The 21532-nt window shown below is 42.6% G+C and overlaps 1 protein-coding gene across 3 annotated transcripts in view; it reads left to right on the top strand.

Annotated features, from left to right (window-relative positions):
- Positions 1-552: 552 nt before the first annotated feature.
- The window catches only part of CSF2RB (colony stimulating factor 2 receptor subunit beta), a 55605-nt gene continuing 34625 nt past the window's right edge, over positions 553-21532 (top strand). The window contains exons 1-9 of one of the 3 annotated variants that reach the window (XM_069736862.1): positions 579-665; positions 2167-2326; positions 3089-3161; positions 4689-4818; positions 11925-12094; positions 13326-13477; positions 15205-15370; positions 17714-17870; positions 19738-19898. In XM_069736862.1, coding sequence (XP_069592963.1) covers positions 2324-2326; positions 3089-3161; positions 4689-4818; positions 11925-12094; positions 13326-13477; positions 15205-15370; positions 17714-17870; positions 19738-19898 — 1012 coding nt within the window. In that variant the 5' untranslated portion in view covers positions 579-665; positions 2167-2323. Of the gene's footprint in view, positions 666-2166; positions 2327-3088; positions 3162-4688; positions 4819-11924; positions 12095-13325; positions 13478-15204; positions 15371-17713; positions 17871-19737; positions 19899-21532 lie in introns of those variants that run through there. The other 2 variants (XM_069736863.1, XM_069736864.1) reach the window with 2 other exon arrangements.

The following is a 21532-nucleotide window of genomic DNA, read 5'->3' as shown; positions in this document are numbered from 1 at the left end:
TATACTGCCTACTTATTAACGATAAACGGAAGAAAGGTGCAAGTTATAGCAGAAAAACAGTGAAAATCCCTAGCTGGAATCTCACAGACTGGCTGCAAATATCAATAAAATGTCAGTATATCCAAAAGAACCTACCACCAGCAGGAAACGCCAGCTTGGGACAGAGTATAAACCTGCACCCAAAAGGTGATAGGCAGGCAAATTAAATCACCTGTGTTAAGCTACACAGACATCAGCCAGAATAGCAGAACTCGAACACCCAGAGAAAAGGGGTGAGTCCTGTTGTTCGGCAGAAAGAGAAGCCAACCACAGAACAGAAGCTCAAGGGATCGAATCCAGCAGCATGACATAGCTGCCGTACATTCTTTTTCATACAGGAGGGTCCCAAGCCTCCATCCCATATGCTCTATTAAAGTCATGAGACAACCCCTTTCTTTAGGATTGTACCACTGGGAATCTCCCATTACAGAGATTGTTAATTTCCCACCTATTCGCGACTGTGACATAAAGCCACTTCCCCATTCCTAGAAGAGGTTGCAACAAACAGGAAAACAGTCAACCACATCTCTCTCTTACTCACAGACTGGACACTGGCTAGTCTCACAAGACGGTGCACGTGTATAGACTTGTGTGACTGTGGAACTATGGCCATGAGATGAGCACAGGTAAGAGAAAGGCTAAGGGAACAGATAGTGGAAAACATGGTATTACCTACCACATGGGCAGAGGATATATCTGCTAACTGATCGTCTATGGGAGTACTTATATTATTATGCATAGGATGTCACCATCTTTCTAGTTATTTGTATCACTCCTATGACTTGTGTTATATTTACTATTTTGTGAGATGTTTGAAATTATGATGTACCAGTATATGCATAAAATATACAAAATAACTCACATCCGACCGTAATTTGCAATCCATTGTGTTTTATTGCAAATCTAGGGAAGCTGTAGAGGGCATATGTTATGGTGGTGGGATTGTTTATGCACAGAAATTGTAGCGTGACTATAGGATGTTGGGATGAGTCGAAGATGGTAAATGTATTTATTTGTCGTTATAATTTAGCATGGGTCGGAGTCTCATTTTGTAACACTTAAAGCAGCGGCTTAACAAGGAACTTCATGCCATTATAACTAGCATCAGAAATGTTTTAGACCGAGAAATCCAAGTGATATAAGTTGTTTTCCTCCCATTCTGCATTTTACGACGTTGGCGCAATGGACAAGAAAGGTCTGTATCTGACCTTGATTGGATGTAAATGCAGGGAATTTTCCTGATAAGTTTGAAAAGATAAGATATGTAGGACACCCATCGTGAAAGTTAAATGCATGACTATTATTATGGCCAGTGGAGTAATTTGAATCTTATTGTTCCCAATGCAAAACCTCAGACGGGGTCCCCTACTATCAATGGTTGTCAATAGTATTGCTCCTCTAATATGGGACCCCTTAGACTCCAGGGTCTGGGTGCGACTCCAACCACTGCACAGATAGTTAAACCCCTGGTTGTGGCCTAACTGATGGATGGTAGGTGCACAGTCTAGGTATAAAAGCTTCTGAAATGTAAAGCGACTGCTCGCTAAGTTCCAATTTTTCCCAATTCTTGATGAAAAAAGTGTTCAAATACCTTATTTATTGCCTGTTTTGTACAAAGCATTTGAAAGAAAAGGAGACACGTAACCCTGTGACCTTAACCTAGATGCCAACTCAGCCTAACAAATCTTACAGTGCCACTTACCTGCAATTACTTGACTTTGTAGAAATTGGACACTTTTATTTCTCATTACTCAGATCACTAGTCTAATGACAAAAGGTCAATGAAGAAAACCAAAGTTATAATGCCAACATAGGAGCCAGAAGAACCTTGCATAAAAATGTTGCTCTAAAGTACCTTCCATTTTATAAACATTACTGTAATGTACCAGGCAGACATTAAGAATGAAAATCCAGATGATACCTTACACACAGAAGGAAAAGGAGATTTGAGCCTTGAAGGGTGCCAATTATGATTTATGAAAACTTTTCACAAGTTTTGGTGACTTGTCAGAAGTTTTGATTTGGAGGGTGGGGGGTCTTGGTATTAAGACGCCTCGCAATCAAAGAAAATACAGAACAAGTGCTTAGATGAGCCATGTGCTTTTATTTCTCATTGTCTTTGCTCAGTTCTCTTCAGATCCATATAAAGTATACACCTTTCACTCGTGCTCTGAGGACAAGCAAAGCTGATGAGAAACTATGGGGCACAGCAGCCCTGTTGTGCTAATGATCATTGAAGCAGCCAGATCACAATCAATCAAAACTTGTGACATGTCACTATGACATGGTAAGCAAATTTTTTTTAAATACCAGGTACCATTTAAGTTGATATTAGATAAAATTCCGCCAAACATAGAGATTTTGTCAGGATCTAAGACAATCTAATTTTAGGGTGTTCTACGACACTCTCTCAATGGAAGATGGGCACGTTCAATTCTTTTATTCCTGCAGCAAACTTAGATATCCATACACATCAGACTAAAGTTGTCTAAACCTTCCCATATTGCTGGGATCGGCCAATGTTTTAATGTGTTTGGGGACCTTACGACTCTTCCCTGACAGATTTATTGCAGGGGGTAGAGAAAGATTCAGCATGCTGCTGGATTTAATGGCCTATCCTTTTCAACCCCATGGAGATTGGTCATGGTCAGAGGAGTAGCTCAGTAGAGCACTCAAACTTTTGTTTAGGGAAGTCAAGAGATGGCTATTTCAAGTCTATAGCCTTTAGTCCCTTCTTCCATTGAAAGAACAGTCATGTTTAGTGGAGAACACATGTTTATTGTGAGGTTGATCTGTCCATAGTTCACAACTTTGAGCTGGGTTCCCATTTCTTTTAAGGGGTAAGAGAATATGACTTAGGGGACCTCCTCTCTCCATAGGTTGCAAAAAATGCTTTATGTGTCAGAATTTTTTTCTTATTTTGTTTTACTTAATTTTCCATGAGAAATCCCTACAAACCAGAAGATAATTTTATGCAAGTCTAGAGGAGATGGTTAAAGACATTAAGATCTGATTATGTTGTGACATTTGCCTTTTCTATACTTTCAAGGATGAGGTGAAAATGGGAACACAGGGTCTATATGTCCTACTCTGCACCCTACAATTCCTACAGGGAATGCATGGTATGTATGGTGTTTCTCTACATTGACCATGGTTATGAAGCTGATTTAAACCTGATCAGAAAGATTATAGCTGCCTACTTATATTAATTTAATGTCTCCGACAATCTAACGTGTATGGCCCAGATTGTACACTGTTAGCAGACGATTTGTTAACCATGGATTGGTCTATTGGTTTTCCCCATTCATGTTATTTCATTTTGCTTTTAAATTAAGTCCCTCTTAGATGAACCAATAATCAGGATTGAGAGTTCATTATAATCCTTGTTTATTAATAACATCGAATGATTGGACTTGTTCCAGCACTAAAATCGACATCAGTAGCCCATCCTCCTGCGTCCTTAGGATATGTTCTACCGATACAAATTTTGTTTTAAGAGCACAGAACGATCACATTAATGATCGTTCAACTTGAATAAAACCGTGGCCAGTCTGTCTACACAGACCATTAAATGACCACCAGTTTGTATATAGCCAATCAATGGTCATTTAATGGCCGTGGTCAACAGGTGTTAATGCACCTTGAGCTCCAGAGTGTCTTACAGATTCTTGTTCCCTCCACCCACTGGAATTAACACAAATACTTTGTGGCACTAAATGAGAATGTTGATCAAAAAGATGTGGGAAATAGCTGCTAGTCAAAGAATTGCTTGGCTGAAGTTGGGTTCAGATCACATCTGTGTCCCCATTCATAACTCCATCGGGGGATTAAGATATGCCCTTAATGGAGTCATTGACTTTAATGAGCAGACTACAGTAGTGTGTTCAGTTGAAGAGTCAGACACCATCATAAATGAGGTGAAACAAAGTCGAAATATCATATTTAGACTCTGTTTACCTCATTCAAGTCAATGGCTCTGTTGGGGACATGGTCCAAATCTTATATTTTCAGAGATGAAGATGGAATCTCCTAACAGAGCCATGAATGGGGATGTGAACAGTAATGGTTTAAAATGTCTTTCAGACTTCTTTCCAAAATCACTCTTTCAATATACATTGAATATCTAAGCTTCTCACCGGGAAGTAATACATAGCAAATATCTGCTTAGACACAGTTGAGCACCACCAGTTCTCTTCTCTGTAGAAGGGTCTAACAACTGGTCTTGAGTTTCCTTTTCAATGATTTGCCCATTCTATCCACACAATTGGAGAGGAAAAAGCAGCCCTGACATTCGCAAGCTAGCAACATGGCCAAACAGTGGACATCCTCAAAAATACCCACACTGTTATAAATAGCATAGAGCATGCTGCCATTTTTTTTTCAAGCGAACATTTGGAACAACCATATTGAATAACATTGGTCCGAGAACTGTCATTTTTTCCATCATGGTCAACACTAGGACTGAAAATACGGTTGTGTGAACATAGCCTAATAGTAATGTCAGTTAAATTATGTTATAGGAGCATTAGAGGAACACAATTGAGCCAGCTGCCATATCTCAATCACTTTGTCTAGTCTGTCATGGACATGTTGCTTGATAACTACAAGCCTGATTTACTGTAGATGTCTAACATATGTTTCTCTTTTAGGTTCTGCACTTCTAGATTCTCTTACTTGTGTGAACAACTACAAAACACACTGGACATGTAATTGGAAACTAAGCTTAGAAGCTCATGAACTTCTCCCCATGAACCTTATTTATCGCAGTGATTTAAACAGGTACTGTACTTCTGTGATGGACTTGACAATCTAAAACTTTGAGAAAGCAAAATTCGCCTTGTTTTGTCTGGGATCAAGGAGATTCACAGCTGCAGACGTCAATGTTAGTGTTAAAAGGGTTGTCTACTTTTGGTTCTCTTGTTGGGGACATGATTTTGTGGCACCAATATATAAACATTACAGGTTCTCCGACTTTGTTACGCTGTGCCCACTTGGTGCAGCAGTCTGCCATTTCTGGACGGTCATCAGACCAGACATGTCCATCAGTCTCCTCCAATTGTAAAACACTGGCCCTGATTCATCAAAGCTTTTACGCCATAAAGCTAGCTTAAAAAAACGTTGCAAAGTCCAAAAATTTTAGAGCAATATTAGGCTGCGCAAAAATGTTGAGACTTTTGGCATTTTTATGCCATTTTCACTCAGCTCTGGCAAAGTGGCAAATTTATGATGAGCGGTGACTTACGTCACAACTCTAACTCCAGTCCCACACACAAAAGTGCACTCCACTTTACGCCTATCCTGATTCATTAACAGGGTTCTGCCTCTTAATGAATAAGATGCTTTGCGCTCCACCCTAACCCTCCATCAAGATCAGCTTGAAAAATGCCGGTCTTAATGAATCAGAGTAACTGTGCTTCTTTTAACTATGTGAGAATAGGAGCTCTTGGCAAAGTTTGATCAGAGTGGGATCCGATGTTCACGGAGGTGGAAAAATAAAAGTTTCTCCACCTTCTCTATAAAGTAATTCAGTGAAAAGCTATGATCAAGCCTGGCGATTTTCAGTACCATCTTAACGTGGGGCATTCAGACTCTCCTGAATCATTATGAGGTGCCTTCCTCTTAGCAAATCAGGAGAATGTGACGAGTGGCACTTGCCTCTGTACACCTTGACACAATTCTTATTCCAGTCCAGGACTTACGGTAAGTAAGATTCCTGACATCAGGAGCTAGAAGGGCACATTTTTCACAACCACTTTTGTATTATTAATATAATTTGTCTTTGCCAATAATTGTGACAGATAAAAATCAGGGCACATTTTATTAGCAATCAGTGCAGAAATTCAGGTAATTCTTAAGGGTTCACTTACTTTCTTTTGAAATTTTAAATTAATATTAGTGAGACAAGTGAGACAAAAAAATATATTTAAATAGAGTCTAAGGGGTAACATCTCTCTTTGTGGAGAGTGACGTGCCAGTACTTATAGACCATGCAATGCTCCTATGGGAAATTGAATATGACAATTGCCTCTTCAGAGAGGAAAAGTATTAGCACTTTAATGCCACCTGCTGGATGTAGCAATCCTAAAAGTCAATAAGGCATGTTACATTTCACAAGGATAGGAGAGATGTTACACTGTAGATCCCAGTCAGAGGCATTTGCACTGAAGATGGGAAAACACCCTAAAACATGTGTCTGCGAATATACACTGCTCAAAAAAATAAAGGGAACACTCAAATAACACATCCTAGATCTGAATGAATGAAATATTCTCATTGAATGCTTTGTTCTGTACAAAGTTGAATGTGCTGACAACAAAATCACACAAAAATCATCAATGGAAATCAAATTTATTAACCAATGGAGGCCTGGATTTGGAACGATACTCAAAGGCGAAACTCAAATAATAGGCTGGTCCAACTTCAGTGGAAATGCCTCAAAACAAGGAAATGATGCTCAGTAGTGTGTGTGTGAGCTCCACGTGGCTATATGACCTCCATACAGTGCCTGGGCATGCTCCTGATGAGGCGGCGGATGGTCTCCTGAGGAATTTTCTCCCAGACCTGGACTAAAGCATCCGCCAACTCCTGGACAGTCTGTGGTACAATGTGACATTGGTGGATGGTGTGAGACATGATGTCCCAGATGTGTCAATCGGATTCAGGTCTGGGGAACGGGCAGGCCAGTCCATAGCTTCAATGCCTTCATCTTGCAGGAACTGCTGACACACTCCAGCCACATGAGGTCTGGCATTGTCCTGCATTAGGAGGAACCCAGGGCCAACCGCACCAACATATGGTCTCACAAGGGGTCTGAGGATCTCATCTTGGTACCTAATGGCAGTCAGGCTACCTCTGGTGAGCACATGGAGGGCTGTGTGGCCCTCCAAAGAAATGCTACCCCACACCACTACTGACCCACTGCCAAACTGGTCATGCTGAAGCATGTTGCAGGCAGCAGATCGCTCTCCACAGCGTCTCCAGACTCTGTCATGTCTGTCACATGTGCTCATTGTGAACCTGCTTTCATCTGTGAAGAGAACAGGGCGCCAGTGGCAAATTTGCCAATAATGGTGTTCTGTGGCAAATGCCAAGTGTCCTGCACGGTGTTGGGCTGTCAGCACAACCCCCATCTGTGGACGTTGGGCCCTCAGACCATCCTCATGGAGTCGGTTTCTAACCGTTTATGCAGACACATGCACATTTGTGGCCTGCTGGAGGTCATTTTGCAGGGCCTCGCAGTGCTCCTCCTGTTTCTCCTAGCACAAAGGCTGAGGTAGCGGTCCTGCTGCTGGGTTGTTGCCCTCCTATGGCCCCCTCCATGTCTCCTGGTGTACTGGCCTATCTCCTGGTAGCGCCCCCTGCCTCTGGACTCTACACTGACAGACACAGCAAACCTTCTTGCCAAAGCTCGCATTGTTGTGGCATCCTTGATGAGCTGCACTACCTGAGCCACTTGTGTGGGTTGTAGAGTCCGTCTCATGGTACCATGAGTGTGAAAGCACAAACAACATTCAAAAGTGACCAAAACATCAGCCAGAAAGCATTGGTACTGAGTAGAGTTGAGCGACTTTTGCTTTTTTCGGATCGAGTCGAGTTTTGCGAAACCCGACTTTGTCAAAAGTCGGGTCGGGTGAAATCGGCCGATTATTGCGAAAAGTCGGGGGCCGACTGAAACACGAAACCCAATGCAAGTCAATGGGGAATCAAAGCCGGCAGTGAGTGGAGGACAGGAAAACACCTACAGTGCCCATTTTAATGCCAAAAACATCAATTCTTATTACTTAAGCTTGTCAATCTTAATTTACTTTATAATAATAGTTAGGCATTGAAAACTGGGGGTCATTTGGCTAAAGTTGGGGGGGGGTAGGGCTGGCTCAAGATTTTCGTGGGCCCAGGAAACGCGGAATACGTCATGGCGGTTGAGCAGGGACAGGTAAGTATTTCAACTTTGCAAGTGCTGTGATCCAGAGCAAACAGGGGGGGCCCACTCATTGGCACTGGCACAGGGCCCCTCATAGTACGACGGTGTGTTTGACGGCGGGTGGTGCCTCCCACTGACAGAGACACTTTTGCGTACTATGAGGGGCCCTGTGCCAGTGACATCGCCAACGAGTATGCCCCCCACCTGATGAAGGAACCCGCACTTTCATCTGCACCTTCCTCTTTGTCCCCGTGTAAGGTGGTATAGTATGCGGGAAGGGGAACCTGACTTTCAGCAGGGTCAGATTCTGGCTCTGTAGAGTGCAAGTGGAATGTAGTGGTCTGGGTCAATGTACCAGCAGACTCATCTAGTAGTGGCTGGCCAATGGGCAGGATGAGGAGGAAACACAGATATAGGCCCAAATACTAAAGTAGGCTAAATGCAGTTCAAAATTGGTAATAGGACTAAACAGGCGGCATTGCTTTGTTCAGTGGAGGGCAACTGTAATGAGTGGCAGACACAGTAAGTAGTCCCAAATAATAAAGTAGGCTAAATGCAGTTCAAAATTGGTAACAGGACTAAACAGGTGGCATAGCTAGGTACTGGGGTGGGCTCCTCTGCTGAGTAGCAGACAGTGGTAGTAGGCACAAAGTATTAACTGGTCTAAATGGAGGCCAGGGCCCCTGTATATTTTAACTATCATCTATCATTTCAACAAATTTGTATTGGCAGTGCCATTGAAGGATTTAACAGCACAGACTACACAGTGGTGGAGCAGGGAGAGGTAAGTATTGCAAATGGTAGAGCACTGTTCGAGCTGGGGGGGAACACTCTCTCGTGGGCGGCGGTACGATGGTGTGTCTGACGTTGGTTGTCCACCACAACCGTCAGAGACACTTCATTGTACTATGAGGGACCCTGTGCCAGTGCCGTCGCCCAAGAGTGGGCCCACCTGTCCAGGCAAACGGCACTCGCACGGGTGCTTGCGCCAGGTGGTGACCTGTGGGGGGAGTCAGCCCATTTAGGGAGGTATAAAAATGGCCTATGGTGGACAGAAAGAGGAGGCCAAAAGCAAGACATTTTTCAGGCAAGCTACGTGTCAGCAGGGGAACGTGGGGCAAAATAATTTGACCTCCAGCCTTAGGTGCTATTGTGCTTTTGCCACTACCACCAGATGCATCACCACCACCACCACCATCAGTACCAGCTGGCAACCACCGCTCACGGGCTCTTCCACCAGACTTCCTCATTTTTTTTTAAATCTAACCAAAATAACAACCGTTATATGGTACTGTAAAACAAGGTAGAAGGTGTATATAAACTTGTTGAGAATTTGAATCTCACTTTTTTTGGGGGGAGACTGAACTAAAACTCAGGCCCAGTGTATATAACAACGCAATCTAAGTAGCAGAAAGTGGCTGGCTGATATACGACAAACTAACAGGACTTTTAATACTCAAAAAGTAACCTAAAAAAACACACAAATCACCCAAGTGAAAAATAAACCATAACAGGGGCTATGTCTCTACCATATAACGTAATGGTCCATAGAGACTAGTGAGCCCTCTATAGGATAAAACAGAACTCGACTGCAATAACAACAGCCAGAATCCTGATTGCTGAGGCAGTGAATATGACAAAGCTGTGCCACCAATGTTTATATGTGGACACAGCAAATCTACTGCACTCAATCACATAAGACCAGAAAAAACAGTCCTAGCATATATTGTAAATAATACTTGCTGGTGTTTAATAAATATACATATAAATAAGGAACGGTCTCACCAATTCCAAAGCGAGGGCAACGGAGCACCAGATAATCCCCTGTTAGGTAGACATCCAGGATACGAAGGGATGACAGTCCCTATATCAATCCCTATGGGGCTATAAATAGTCTATCCCCCAAAGCTCCTGCCCTTACAAGGGCAGTCCACAACTACCCCTATACATAGGAAGCCCTGCACTCTCCCTTATAAATTCGTCCCTACGCGTTTCGTCCAAGACAACTCTTCAGGGGACATGCTTGCTTGTAGAGAAGGAGTGCCTAAATATTAAAGTAGAGGGACATAAAGTCCTGCCGCCCTCTATGCTGTCAAGCTTGACGAATTTATCGTATCCTGGATGTCTACCTAACAGGGGATTATCTGGTGCTCCGTTGCCCTCGCTTTGGAATTGGTGAGACCGTTCCTTATTTATATGTATATTTATTAAACACCAGCAAGTATTATTTACAATATATGCTAGGACTGTTTTTTCTGGTCTTATGTGATTGAGTGCAGTAGATTTGCTGTGTCCACATATAAACATTGGTGGCACAGCTTTGTCATATTCACTGCCTCAGCAATCAGGATTCTGGCTGTTGTTATTGCAGTCGAGTTCTGTTTTATCCTATAGAGGGCTCACTAGTCTCTATGGACCATTACGTTATATGGTAGAAACATAGCCCCTGTTATGGTTTATTTTTCACTTGGGTGATTTGTGTGTTTTTTTAGGTTACTTTTTGAGTATTAAAAGTTACGTTTTATTAGTCCTTTTTGCTGTATTGGGATTATTTATAGGATTATTTATTGTATTTATTACACAGATTTTGCTTTGTTATCAAACTAACAGGACTGCAGTATATCCACTTTGTGAGAATTTGAATCTCCCTTTTTTGGGGGGAGACTGAACTAAAACTCAGGCCCAGTGTATATAACAATGCAATCTAAGTGGCAGAAAGTGTCTGGAAGATATATGAAAAAATACAAGGACTGTAGTACAATTTCAATCTCCCTACAATGATCTCAGGAAAAGTATGGCAGCAATAAAAAGGACTGCTGCACACAAAAGTGTGGACAAATAAACAAGATAACTATGCAGAAAGGAGCAACAGGATTTTTGCTTTTAATAAAGCAGTTGGTTTGCACAGCAGCGTGCACACAGCAATGCAGCTATCAGGGAGCCTTATAGGGCAGCCTAATAAGCTACAGAGCTGATGCACAAAAATATAACCTCCACTGTCCCTGCAAAAAAATGGTGGTGTTGGACAGTGGAAATCGCTACAGCACAAGCAGTTTGGGGGTTAATCTTCTCCCTAACTATATTCCTTCTTCTGATGAAGCTGCAGCAACCTCTCCCTATGCTAAGATCAGCAGAAGAAAGATGGCGGCCGGCGTGCACGCCCCTTTATAGCCCCTGTGACGCCGCAGAAAGCAAGCCAATCACTGTAATGCCCTTCTCTAAGATGGTGGGGACCGAGACCTATGTCATCACACTGCCCACACTCTGCATCCTCCTTCATTGGCTGAAAAATGGCGCTGAAAGCGTCATACGAAACGCGACTTTGGCGCGCAGATCGCCGACCTCATGGCCGATCCCACACTAGGATTGGGTCGGGTTTTATGAAACCCGACTTTGCCGAAAGTCGGCGATTTTTGAATTTGTCCGATCCGTTTCGCTCAACCCTAGTACTGAGATGTGGTCTGTGGTCCCCACCTGTAGAACCACTCCTTTATTGAGGGTGTCTTCATAATTGCCAATAATTTCCATCTGTTGCCTATTCCATTTGCACAACTGCATGTGAAATTGATTGTTAATCAGTTTTGCTTCCTAAGTGGACAGTTTGATTTCACGGAAGTTTGATTTACTTGAAGTTATATCCTGTTGTTTAAGTGTTCACTTTATTTTTTTGAGCAGTGTAGTATGTGGTCTGGCTTTTACTCTACATCATGTGTCAAGACTCATTAATAGGTAGATATTGACTTTTAGGATTGCTCCTTCCAGTTGGTGGCACAAGAATGCTAGTTCTCTTCTGTTTTGCAGAGGCAATTTGCATAAAACATTTTTATAGAAAATCAACTGACCATTTCTATATTTATAAGCATACAGCAAGACATACAGGTCAGGCAAACATATACAGTTTGTTGAGCAGAGAGGTTATATGAAATGCGATCATAATTACGGGTTTCTTTATCCTTAATTGTAGCGGTGGGAATCGACAATGTGAACCAGAAAACTCTGTCAAGGTAAAAGATGGAGAAGTATATATGTCCTGTCAAATAAATGAATCGTTCATCTACGCAATGAATACTACATACCAATTTGAACCAAAGCGGGATGTGAATAGAGATACTTACATAATCCCAAATTCTAATGGTAAGTGAATAGACCAATAATCCATGGAGAGCTGGAAAAAATTATAACAGCAGCGAGCCAAGCACAAGTGGAGGTCTGTACTGCTGAAACCGACCTCTAACCCCTATAAAAGTACAGTGACACCACTTTGAGATGAAATTTGACTGACAAATGGTCTTCACGAGGGTTAGCGGAGCTGTGAGCAGTGACTGCAGCCACTCTGTGTGCGCCACCCTTTACTGAAAGCCAGCGGCTCCTGGGAGGAAATAAATTAATTTTCTCCCTGTAGCCACATTTTCAGTAAGGCATTCAGGCAACATTGTAATGCTATTTATCTGCAGATTAACCCTATATCTGCAAGTAAATAGCATTTTCATATGTGATAGTTTCATTTTAAATAACTTTTCTGTATACAAACATTAGGATATGTGATCAAAGTTCAATCTGTAAGGTTCTGACTAGGGTTGAGCGACTTTTACTTTTTTAGGGTCGAGTCAGGTTTCACGAAACCCGACTATCTCTAATGTCGAGTCGAGTGAAATTGTCCGATTATGGCGAAAAGTCGGGGATCGACCGAAACACGAAACCCAATGCAAAGTCAATGGGAATTTTTTTTATTCTCTCTCTCTCTCTCTCCTCCATCCCTGAACAGAAAAGCTTGTGTTAAACTACACATTTCAAATCGCTACAGCGCATAAGCGACAAGATGACGATAGGCGTCCACGCCCCTAAGACCTATGTCATCACTCTGCCCACGCTCCTTCACTGGCTGAAAAAATGGCGCCAAGCGCGTCATACGAAACGCGACTTTGGCGCGAAAGTCGCGTACCGCATGGCTGACCCCACACAGGGATCGGGTCGGGTTTCATGAAACCCGACTTTGCCAAAAGTCGGCGACTCTTGAAAATGAACGATCCGTTTCGCTCAACCCTAGTTCTGACTATTGTTACCTCCACCAAGTTGCTAGAAAAGCTCTATGCCATTTCATATCCTGTAGGCTTTGTTCAGCTTGTTCAAGAGGCTACATGGTTGGCTGCCGACTATGGAACCACATTAATTGGACATTAATTGTGTATCTGATCTTGATACCATCGATGTTTAGCAAATGACCACATTTTGAACCGAATTGGAAACAAGACTGATGGATTTGCACCTCTTCTTCTTGCTCTTGTAAAGATAGATGAGCGTTGTAGAAACAAGGTGTCATACTTTGCATTTTGTCCGTTAACGATGAATAATTTTTAATTTGCAGTTCGGATGCCACCACCAAAAGAGCTAATGGTCCAAACGTCTGGTTCAAATAATGGTTCTTTAATTCTACGCTGGAGGATGCCTGAAAATGTCTACTCTGAAAATCTGCTCTACCAAGTCACATACTATAGAAAGGAATGGGAGTCTTGGGAGGTATCACTATATTTACAATAAGGGACTGGGAGTTTGATCGGGGAGTGACGCAGAACTACACAAGTATCAACCATAGTGAATACATCCTGTATTAGAAGCAGTACAAAGCACAGACATCATAATAGGACCAGACAAGATTTAGTAACTCCAGTCTCCAGACATAGCGTACAGACTAAAGCAAAGACAGAAATATAATGATAAAATACCCCCCCCCCCCCCCCAGTAAATAAATAAATAGCACAGTGCATGTAAATAATATACGGTATTTAGTTGACATGTTTTTTATTACAAAAAATTTGAAAGCCATCCCGCCATGTCACGGCGATCATAGTTGGGACAGTCCTAACTCCAATAATATACGGTATTTAGTTAACATGTTTTTTTATTACAAAAAATTTGAAAGCCATCCCGCAATGTCACGGCGACCATAGTTGGGACAGTCCTAACTCTAATATATATTTATAAAGGTGTGGCCTGCTTTTCTTATGATCTGGGCATTATTGATGTAGTCTCCCTCAGCTGTGTGTCCACTAGTTGGGCCAAGTCCTTCTCAGCCCTTATCCACATGCAAGTCACTTGACAGATGGTAAGGTTTTTAATATTAGAGTTAGGACTATCCCAACTACGGTCACCGTGAAGAGGTGGGATGACTTTCAAATTTTTTATTTTAAATCAAAAAACAAGTTAACAAAATACTGTATATTATTTTCATGCACTGTGCTATTTATTTACTGCACTGTATTTAATCATTATGTTTCTTTCTTTGATTTTTTTGTTTAGTGACTTGTGTGAACATGTGCTTACATGCTGCATGCACACCAATTTATATCCCAGTTTATACCTTTGTTTTTTTTATAGTGTATAGATTGTGTGATAATAGCAGACCCATATACAGTAATAGTACATATTGCATAGTTTCGATAATATTACTAGACACGGGCATATTAATCAAGCTAAAAGAACCAGAAATGAATAAATCTAGGAGCATTTTAAGACTTTGCAGTCAAGGTGTTCACTGTGTAAAGGTCCCTAAATAAGATAGTAGTTGTCCAAATTATCCTTCACCGACACGTGTCTTGATTCCCGAAAGATGGGCACAGCCGAGTGCGCTTGTGTTCTCTAAGATAGAGCCGCTGACAGACTCCATCAGCAGTTGCTTATCACCAGTAAAAAAAAAGATTGACCCCTGAAAATCTGCAGACCAGATCCTTTTCTCGCCCAACACGGACTGTCGGGGGTGAGTCAGAAGACTCTCATACTCACACATTAGACTGTTGGATAATTCCGCCAATATCATCAGGTTCAGCTGGCTTTAGTGCAATGTATCAGGGCCAGAAAAATTAGGCAGTATTAATAAGTATGCACCATATTGTATAAATACAGTAATAGTACCAGGCACATTGGAACCAATATATTAAAATGTGTAAATACTGGCATAAAACACTTTGAATAGTCACTAAATTTTTGCACAAAAATGGTGCAACTTTTGGCCATTTCAAGCTAGTTTGGAGCAGCTCTGCCAAAATGGGATAAGCTGGGGAAGAGATCATACCTGAGAACCTTCTTGCTTCTAGTAGCTTTACATAGGGGAAAGGAGGATGTGTAGTCTTCTCATTGATTTTGTTTTTCCTCCTATATGAACTCCCACTGCTTATCTGAATAGCTATCTCATGAGCTATAGCTGTGTCCTTTTGTGTATATATATCATTTTATTTTTCACTCTTCAGGATGCTGCTTTACTCAATGTTATGGGAAAGACAGAACTCCGTTTCAGTGCCCAGCAGTTCGTCCCAGGGAGCACGTACCTATTCAGAGTCCGCTGTGTCCCAGACAAAGACCAATTGTACCGTAGTGCCTGGAGTGACGATATAGCATGGACGATGCCCGAAGAAGGTATTTATGGACAAAACAGAGATATATACAGACTTTTAATAAAATGTAGTAAACTCATCTACTTCCAACCTAAAAACCTAATTCCTGTTGCTGTATAAATCTATCAGCAACTGTGTTCTCTCTTCTTACAACCTCCTGAATATCGCAAATAGATCAATGGCTGCACTCAATTGCACTAAAGCTAATGAATGTGTGATCCATGAAATGTGAATAGCGTAACGGCTTGTGAAATCTATGAAAAAACACATGAGATGCTTAGCACAAAATTGGCCAATAAATATGAGCCCATCCACCAACGTCAAGGTAAACTCATGAAACGGATGGGTCCTTGACCTAACTGCCTAGTGTGAACACTTACCTCTGGTTAATGTCATGGTAAAGCCTGTATTTATAGGAAGGTCGGAATTAACTGTGTTTGGAAGTAATTAAAAGCACAGCATGGTGAAGGGCGGGTGTTCACACTAGGCAGTTAGGTCAAGGACCCATCCGATTCATGAGATTACCTTGACGTTGGTGGATGGGCTCACATTTATTGGCCACATTTTGTGCTAAGCATCTCATGTGTTTTTTCATAGATTTCACAAGCCATTACGCTATTCACATTTCATGTATCGCACATTCATTTGCTTTAGTACAATTGAGTGCAGCCATTCATCTATTTGCTATGTAAGTTGCTTTTGGTTATGTGGATCGCCTCCAGACACAGGGCCATGGGTTACTCGGTACCGGTCCTCTGCTGGCTCAGTTCTGGGGATGTCACGGTGGCTGGACCCGGTCCGTGACCCTGCTAAGGGGCGTCCAATAAGGGGTGATGGTGTGAGGTGCAGTCAATAACGAGGACACAGGGTTGCAGTCTCTTTACCTCTTTACTGAAGACTTCAGGATCCGCAATCCAGAGCACTGTTAACAGGGCTATCTGAGACCGGCCGGTCCGATGGGCACTTCCAGAACTCCCTTTGCAGGTGGAAATCGTTGCCTACCAATAGCGCCTGTGTGTTGTAGTGCTACCCTGCTGAGCATTCGGAATAGTCCTCACAACTGCTGTTCTCGTTCGTTCGTTCTTTCTAATGTGTTCCAGATGTTTCTAGTTCAACGTCCCACAGGTATGCTATGGCTAGGACGCACCCGTATGACGGGAAGGCCTGGAGTTCTTCCGGGACCCAAGAGACGCCCCTCTCCCACTGTTGCCCCCTATGTCTTTGTAGGTGTTTTGGTGAGACAGCCAACCTATAATTAACTGTCCTGCGGAGTTTGAAGTAAAGCGTAGAGTCAGTTACTCCCTCGGTGTTCCGGCCACCAGCTACGCGCCTCAGTAGGATGTTGCCTCGGTCTCACGGCATGACTCCTACTGGCTCTCCTTTGTGCTTGATCTTGTTTCTCACTGTTCCACAATTGTTCCACAATATCCTTCGCTTCGTGTCTCATTCTTAGGATACCGCCGCGGGGTGTGCAGGTACGGTTCTGTAACGTTCTATTCTGGTCGCTAGGTGCCTGCCAGGTTCCCACTCCTGGCAGTTAGGTCAGGGACCCATCTGATTCATGAGATTACCTTGACGTTGGTAGATGGGCTCACATTTTTTGGCCAAATTTTGTGCTAAGCATCTCATGTGCTTTTCAAGTTGTTTTTGGTTATCCACCAGTTTAGACTAGCTCTCTGTTTAGTCTGTTTACCATTACCAACCTCCTGAATATGTCACACTTGAAAAATCCATAGCGAAACCAGAACCAAATTGTGTGGATCTTGGTATAGGAATGTTGTAGATTTACAGCAGATTTACACTCTGCATCTTAGATTTTGAGCATATGAACAGCCTACTGCAAACAGCAACATGTTCTCTGCTGTTATAAACTGGTAGAGGGAGACACAGAAAGATCATATTTTTACCTCACCCTTGAGCTGGATTCACATCCACACTGATCAGTGCTGCAGAATAATTTCCTCAATGCTGTTGCTGCTTCTGTCTGTACTAAGAAAGAAATGAAGAGCTGAAATCGCTCTCTGTGTGCTGTGCAGTGTATGATAGACATATTAGCAGCTCCTCTTCTCTGAATCAACTGGGAGTTATGGTAATTGTGAATTAAGAAATAAAAACTGCAGAGAAGAAAACTAGTGAAAATGCAGGATACTAGAGATATAATGGCCAGATATAGTCTCATGTACACACACAGATCAGCTTATTTAAAAAAGTTACATGAAAGTACTGGTTACAGTTTAAAGAGACTGGTAACTCCCAGTTGTCAATGCATTAATTAATTTCCAGGACAAATAAAAGAGGAATATAGTAATGTAGAAAAAAGGCTCAAAATATCTCACTGGTTGATTTTTGCTATCCTCTTCTTCAGTGGACAGGGCTGTCCCTCAAAACTTGCACTGCGAATATGATGGGTTTACACAGATGAAGTGCAGCTGGGAAGTGAGAAAAGAGCTAAGTTCCTTGTCCTACATGTTGTACTACAAAGATGGTGCCAGAAATGGAACAACCAAGACATCTACCCATGGGTAAGTTTCTATAGGGGGGTGCAGAATTTATTCAGAGGCTTAGGAAAAAAAGGATTAATCTGCAGGTTAATAGCGTTATAATGCTGACCGACGCCTGCACGTAGCCTAACACTGCAGGGAAAAAATTAGCTTTATTCTCTGTGGCAGGGTTCCTGTTTCAGTCACGGGGCATCACCGGCGCGGGTTCAGCCACTGCTCTAAGTATACAGAGCGACGGCTGTAACCACACCTCCACCCGTGACTTACAGCCTCCCTAATGCCGGTGCGCAGTTATAGCCACTGCTATGTACTCTCAGAGCGGTGACTGAACCAGTGCTGGAGCCGCCCGATGACTAAAACCGCACCCCCGACCCTGATAGATGGCCGGCCCCAATGCAGAGTCAGCACCAGTCATGGCCGGGGCACGGCCACAGTCACAGGGGCGGCGTAGGCTCTGGTTCAGTCACCGCTCTGAGAATACAGGGCATCCCCAGCATTAAAGCCCCCGCTCTGTATTCTCAGTGACTGAAACAGCGACGGCGTCACCCCCGTGACTGAAGCGGGAATGTTACCAGGGAGAATAAAGTTCATTTTCTCCTCACACCGTTAGTCTACTTGCAGGCGTCGGCCAACGTGATAAAGCTATTAACCTGCAGAGTAACCCCATATCTACTGATTAATAGTGTTTTTTTTCTGGTAAAGGAAACCTGTCAAGTGCTTTAAGATTAACAAAGAAATTACATTACCAGGCAGGTTAGGAAAAAGGCAATTTCAAGCAAAGCCTCCTTGATTTTACCTCACTTAGCAAACCAGCTGTCAATCTTTATGTAAATGAGGCTGTAAGTGCATCCAGGGTGGAGCCTTTTCTCAACAATCCTATGTCAACGGGCTTGATGGACTTTTGCTAACACCCCTACATCACTGTTAGGGCGCAGTCAGACGGCCGTATAAATAGGACCGAGATCAGAAAGCAATGCTCGGTCTGGCCGGTGGTACACTCGGGTGACCTGAGTATTTATGACTGCTCAGAGATTTAGTTTTTGTTGATGCAGCTGCATGTTTTACAGCTGCTAGCCAGCCTGAGTACATGTGAGGATTGCCTCGTTGCTATGTATTCAAGCTGTCTAGCAGCTGTAAATCATGCAGCTGCTGTGATGAAAAACTAAATCTCCGAGCAGTCACAAATACACGGAGACCACCCGAGTGTGCTCGGGAAAAGCCGAGCAAGAAGTATACTCGCTCATCACTACTCCTGACCCATCCCTAACAGTTGTATAGAAATATATGAAGCTGTAACCCTCTGCTTCATAGACATCAATCAAGCTCATGTTGGTGGCACTAAGCAGGTAAAAATAAAAATGACTCATGCTCTAGATGGGATTCTTCCCTCCCTTAGTGCACTTGCAGCCACATTTACGGCACAGAAAGACTGAAAGTTGATTCTCTCAATTATGAACTATTCGTTCACGGTCAGAAAGGGGTTGTCTGATCTAAAGCTACAAATCTGCAGTCACTCTATGTGAGTGCAGACTTGTGAATCCTCACAACGCGCGCACTGTGTGCTATGTGGATACTCTGATGTCAGCGCTGGGAGTGAGGAAGTGGCTGGCGGGTGACCGCAACTGTGAGATTTGCATACATGCAGTCACACATCCACAAGATGGCTGTGATCATTCAGAAACAGTCTAGTTGAAATGTGGCCGGAAGTATGCAAATCTCATACTTACTTGTGATCAGATGACCACCCGCTCCCGACACCAGCAAATCCTCACAGTGTGCAGTGCGTGCGTTGTCTTTTACTTTGCTATTCAGCAATGTTATTTCTTTTGGGACCCTCAAGCTCCTGATATGTTTCATTTTAATAGAGAATGTGAATTTTCTTTTGCAGAGAAAAGCCATGCAATAATCCTTCAAGACAAATGAAATATGGGACGCCGTATGTATTGTACAGCTGCTCATTCCCTATCCCTTTTTCTCAAGCCCGTAGCTTTTTTCACATTCAAGTTCGACCACAAGAAGAGCTGAAAATTTTCAAACCCTTCAAACACAGTGAGTAATAATCTTCTTATACAAAAGTGTTGTAGTTACAGAAAATCTGGGAAATATTATATGTTTGATTTTTTAAAGAATCCTATATCTTTTATAGCCATACTTCATCGCTTATGCTAAGCCAAACATTGGAGTAGTGTAGGTTGCCAGCACCCGGAGGCAAGGTGTATGCCAATTAGTACTCCCTGAGTCGATTCCACCAGTTCATTAATGAACACCTCATCCCCAGAGAACGTGTATTGTATTATAAGAAAATATTTACATAATTATAGTTTGGCCATTGTCTCTAGTTATTTCATTTTTTGTTTTTTTCTTTGCTAAAATTTGGCATCAAATTTTAAAAATTAAAGTATATACATTGCTTTATTTTTTTTTTCTTTTTATTACTTTTTTTTCTTGTGTTTTGTGACGATTCTTTTTACCCAATCTCTAATTCTAGGCCAAAAATGCAAGTGAGAGGAGGCTATCTGCTGGATGTAGTAATCCTAAAAAGTCAATATTGACTTTTTAATAAGCCTTAAGGTACCTTCACACTCAGCAACTTTACAACGAGAACGTCAACGATCCGTGACGTTGCAGCGTCCTGGATAGCGATCTCGTTGTGTTTGACACGCACCAGCGATCTGGATCCTGCTGTGATATCGCTGGTCGGAGCAGAAAGTCCAGAACTTTATTTGGTCATCAGATCGGCGTGTATCCTCGTGTTTGACAGCAAAAGCAACGATGCCTGCAATGATTTACATGGAGCTAATGACCTGTGACGACCTGTGAGAAAGATAAGTGAGTAACCCTTACGTCACTGGATCGCTCCTGCATCGTTCTGGAGCTGCTGTGTTTGACGTCTCTACAGCGACCTAAACAGCGACTCTCCAGCGATCGGCTCGTTGTCTATATCGCTGCAGCGTTGCTGAGTGTGACGGTACCTTTAGGGCAAGAAGCCAAACCAGAAACTCCATTTGCAGACATGTGTTTCAGGATGTTGCCCCTCCTCAGTGCAAAGCAGGAGATCTGATTTGGCTTGCAAAAGGCCTCTGACTGGGGCTGTAAGGAGGAACATTTCTCCTTGTGAAGCTGAGGACAGTGATGTGAGCTGTCGTCACTTGAGCACCAGGATCTGGGGAACAGCGCGAACAGTACTGCTGATTCCCAGGGGCCGATATGTGTCACACTGATGTCTGATACAGGGATGCCATTCGTGTGTCATCAGTGTACACATGTGCGAGACATTTTATGGCCTGTGCTGCTACCAAAAACACTGACGTCTGAGAGAGCCCTTATTGAACTCGGTCATTTACCAAACTTTGGGCGACTTTTGTGATTTTTAGGAAAAAAGCTCGGGAATCCAAACAGGAATCCAAATGTGTAACGTTCGTGTGGAATTTGAGATTGGCAAACATTTTCCGAACAAGTACTTGTTTTTATTATGTATACCCCTCCTCACATGTAAAGCGCCATGGAATAAATGGCGCTATAACAATAAATAATAATAATAATAATCTCTAGTTAAGAGGTTTTAGATTGAAAAAGCTTTAGATTTCAGTAAATGGGACCTCTTAATGATGCAAATTGAAAAAATTACCACTTTCAGTTCTTTGCAACCTATGAAATGTTTGGAAAAAGTTTTGCATAATAAT

The sequence above is a fragment of the Ranitomeya imitator genome, chromosome 8, assembly GCF_032444005.1.
Source record: "Ranitomeya imitator isolate aRanImi1 chromosome 8, aRanImi1.pri, whole genome shotgun sequence".
Classification (NCBI taxonomy): Eukaryota; Metazoa; Chordata; class Amphibia; order Anura; family Dendrobatidae; genus Ranitomeya; species Ranitomeya imitator.
This window is presented reverse-complemented; position numbering and strand designations above follow the sequence as displayed.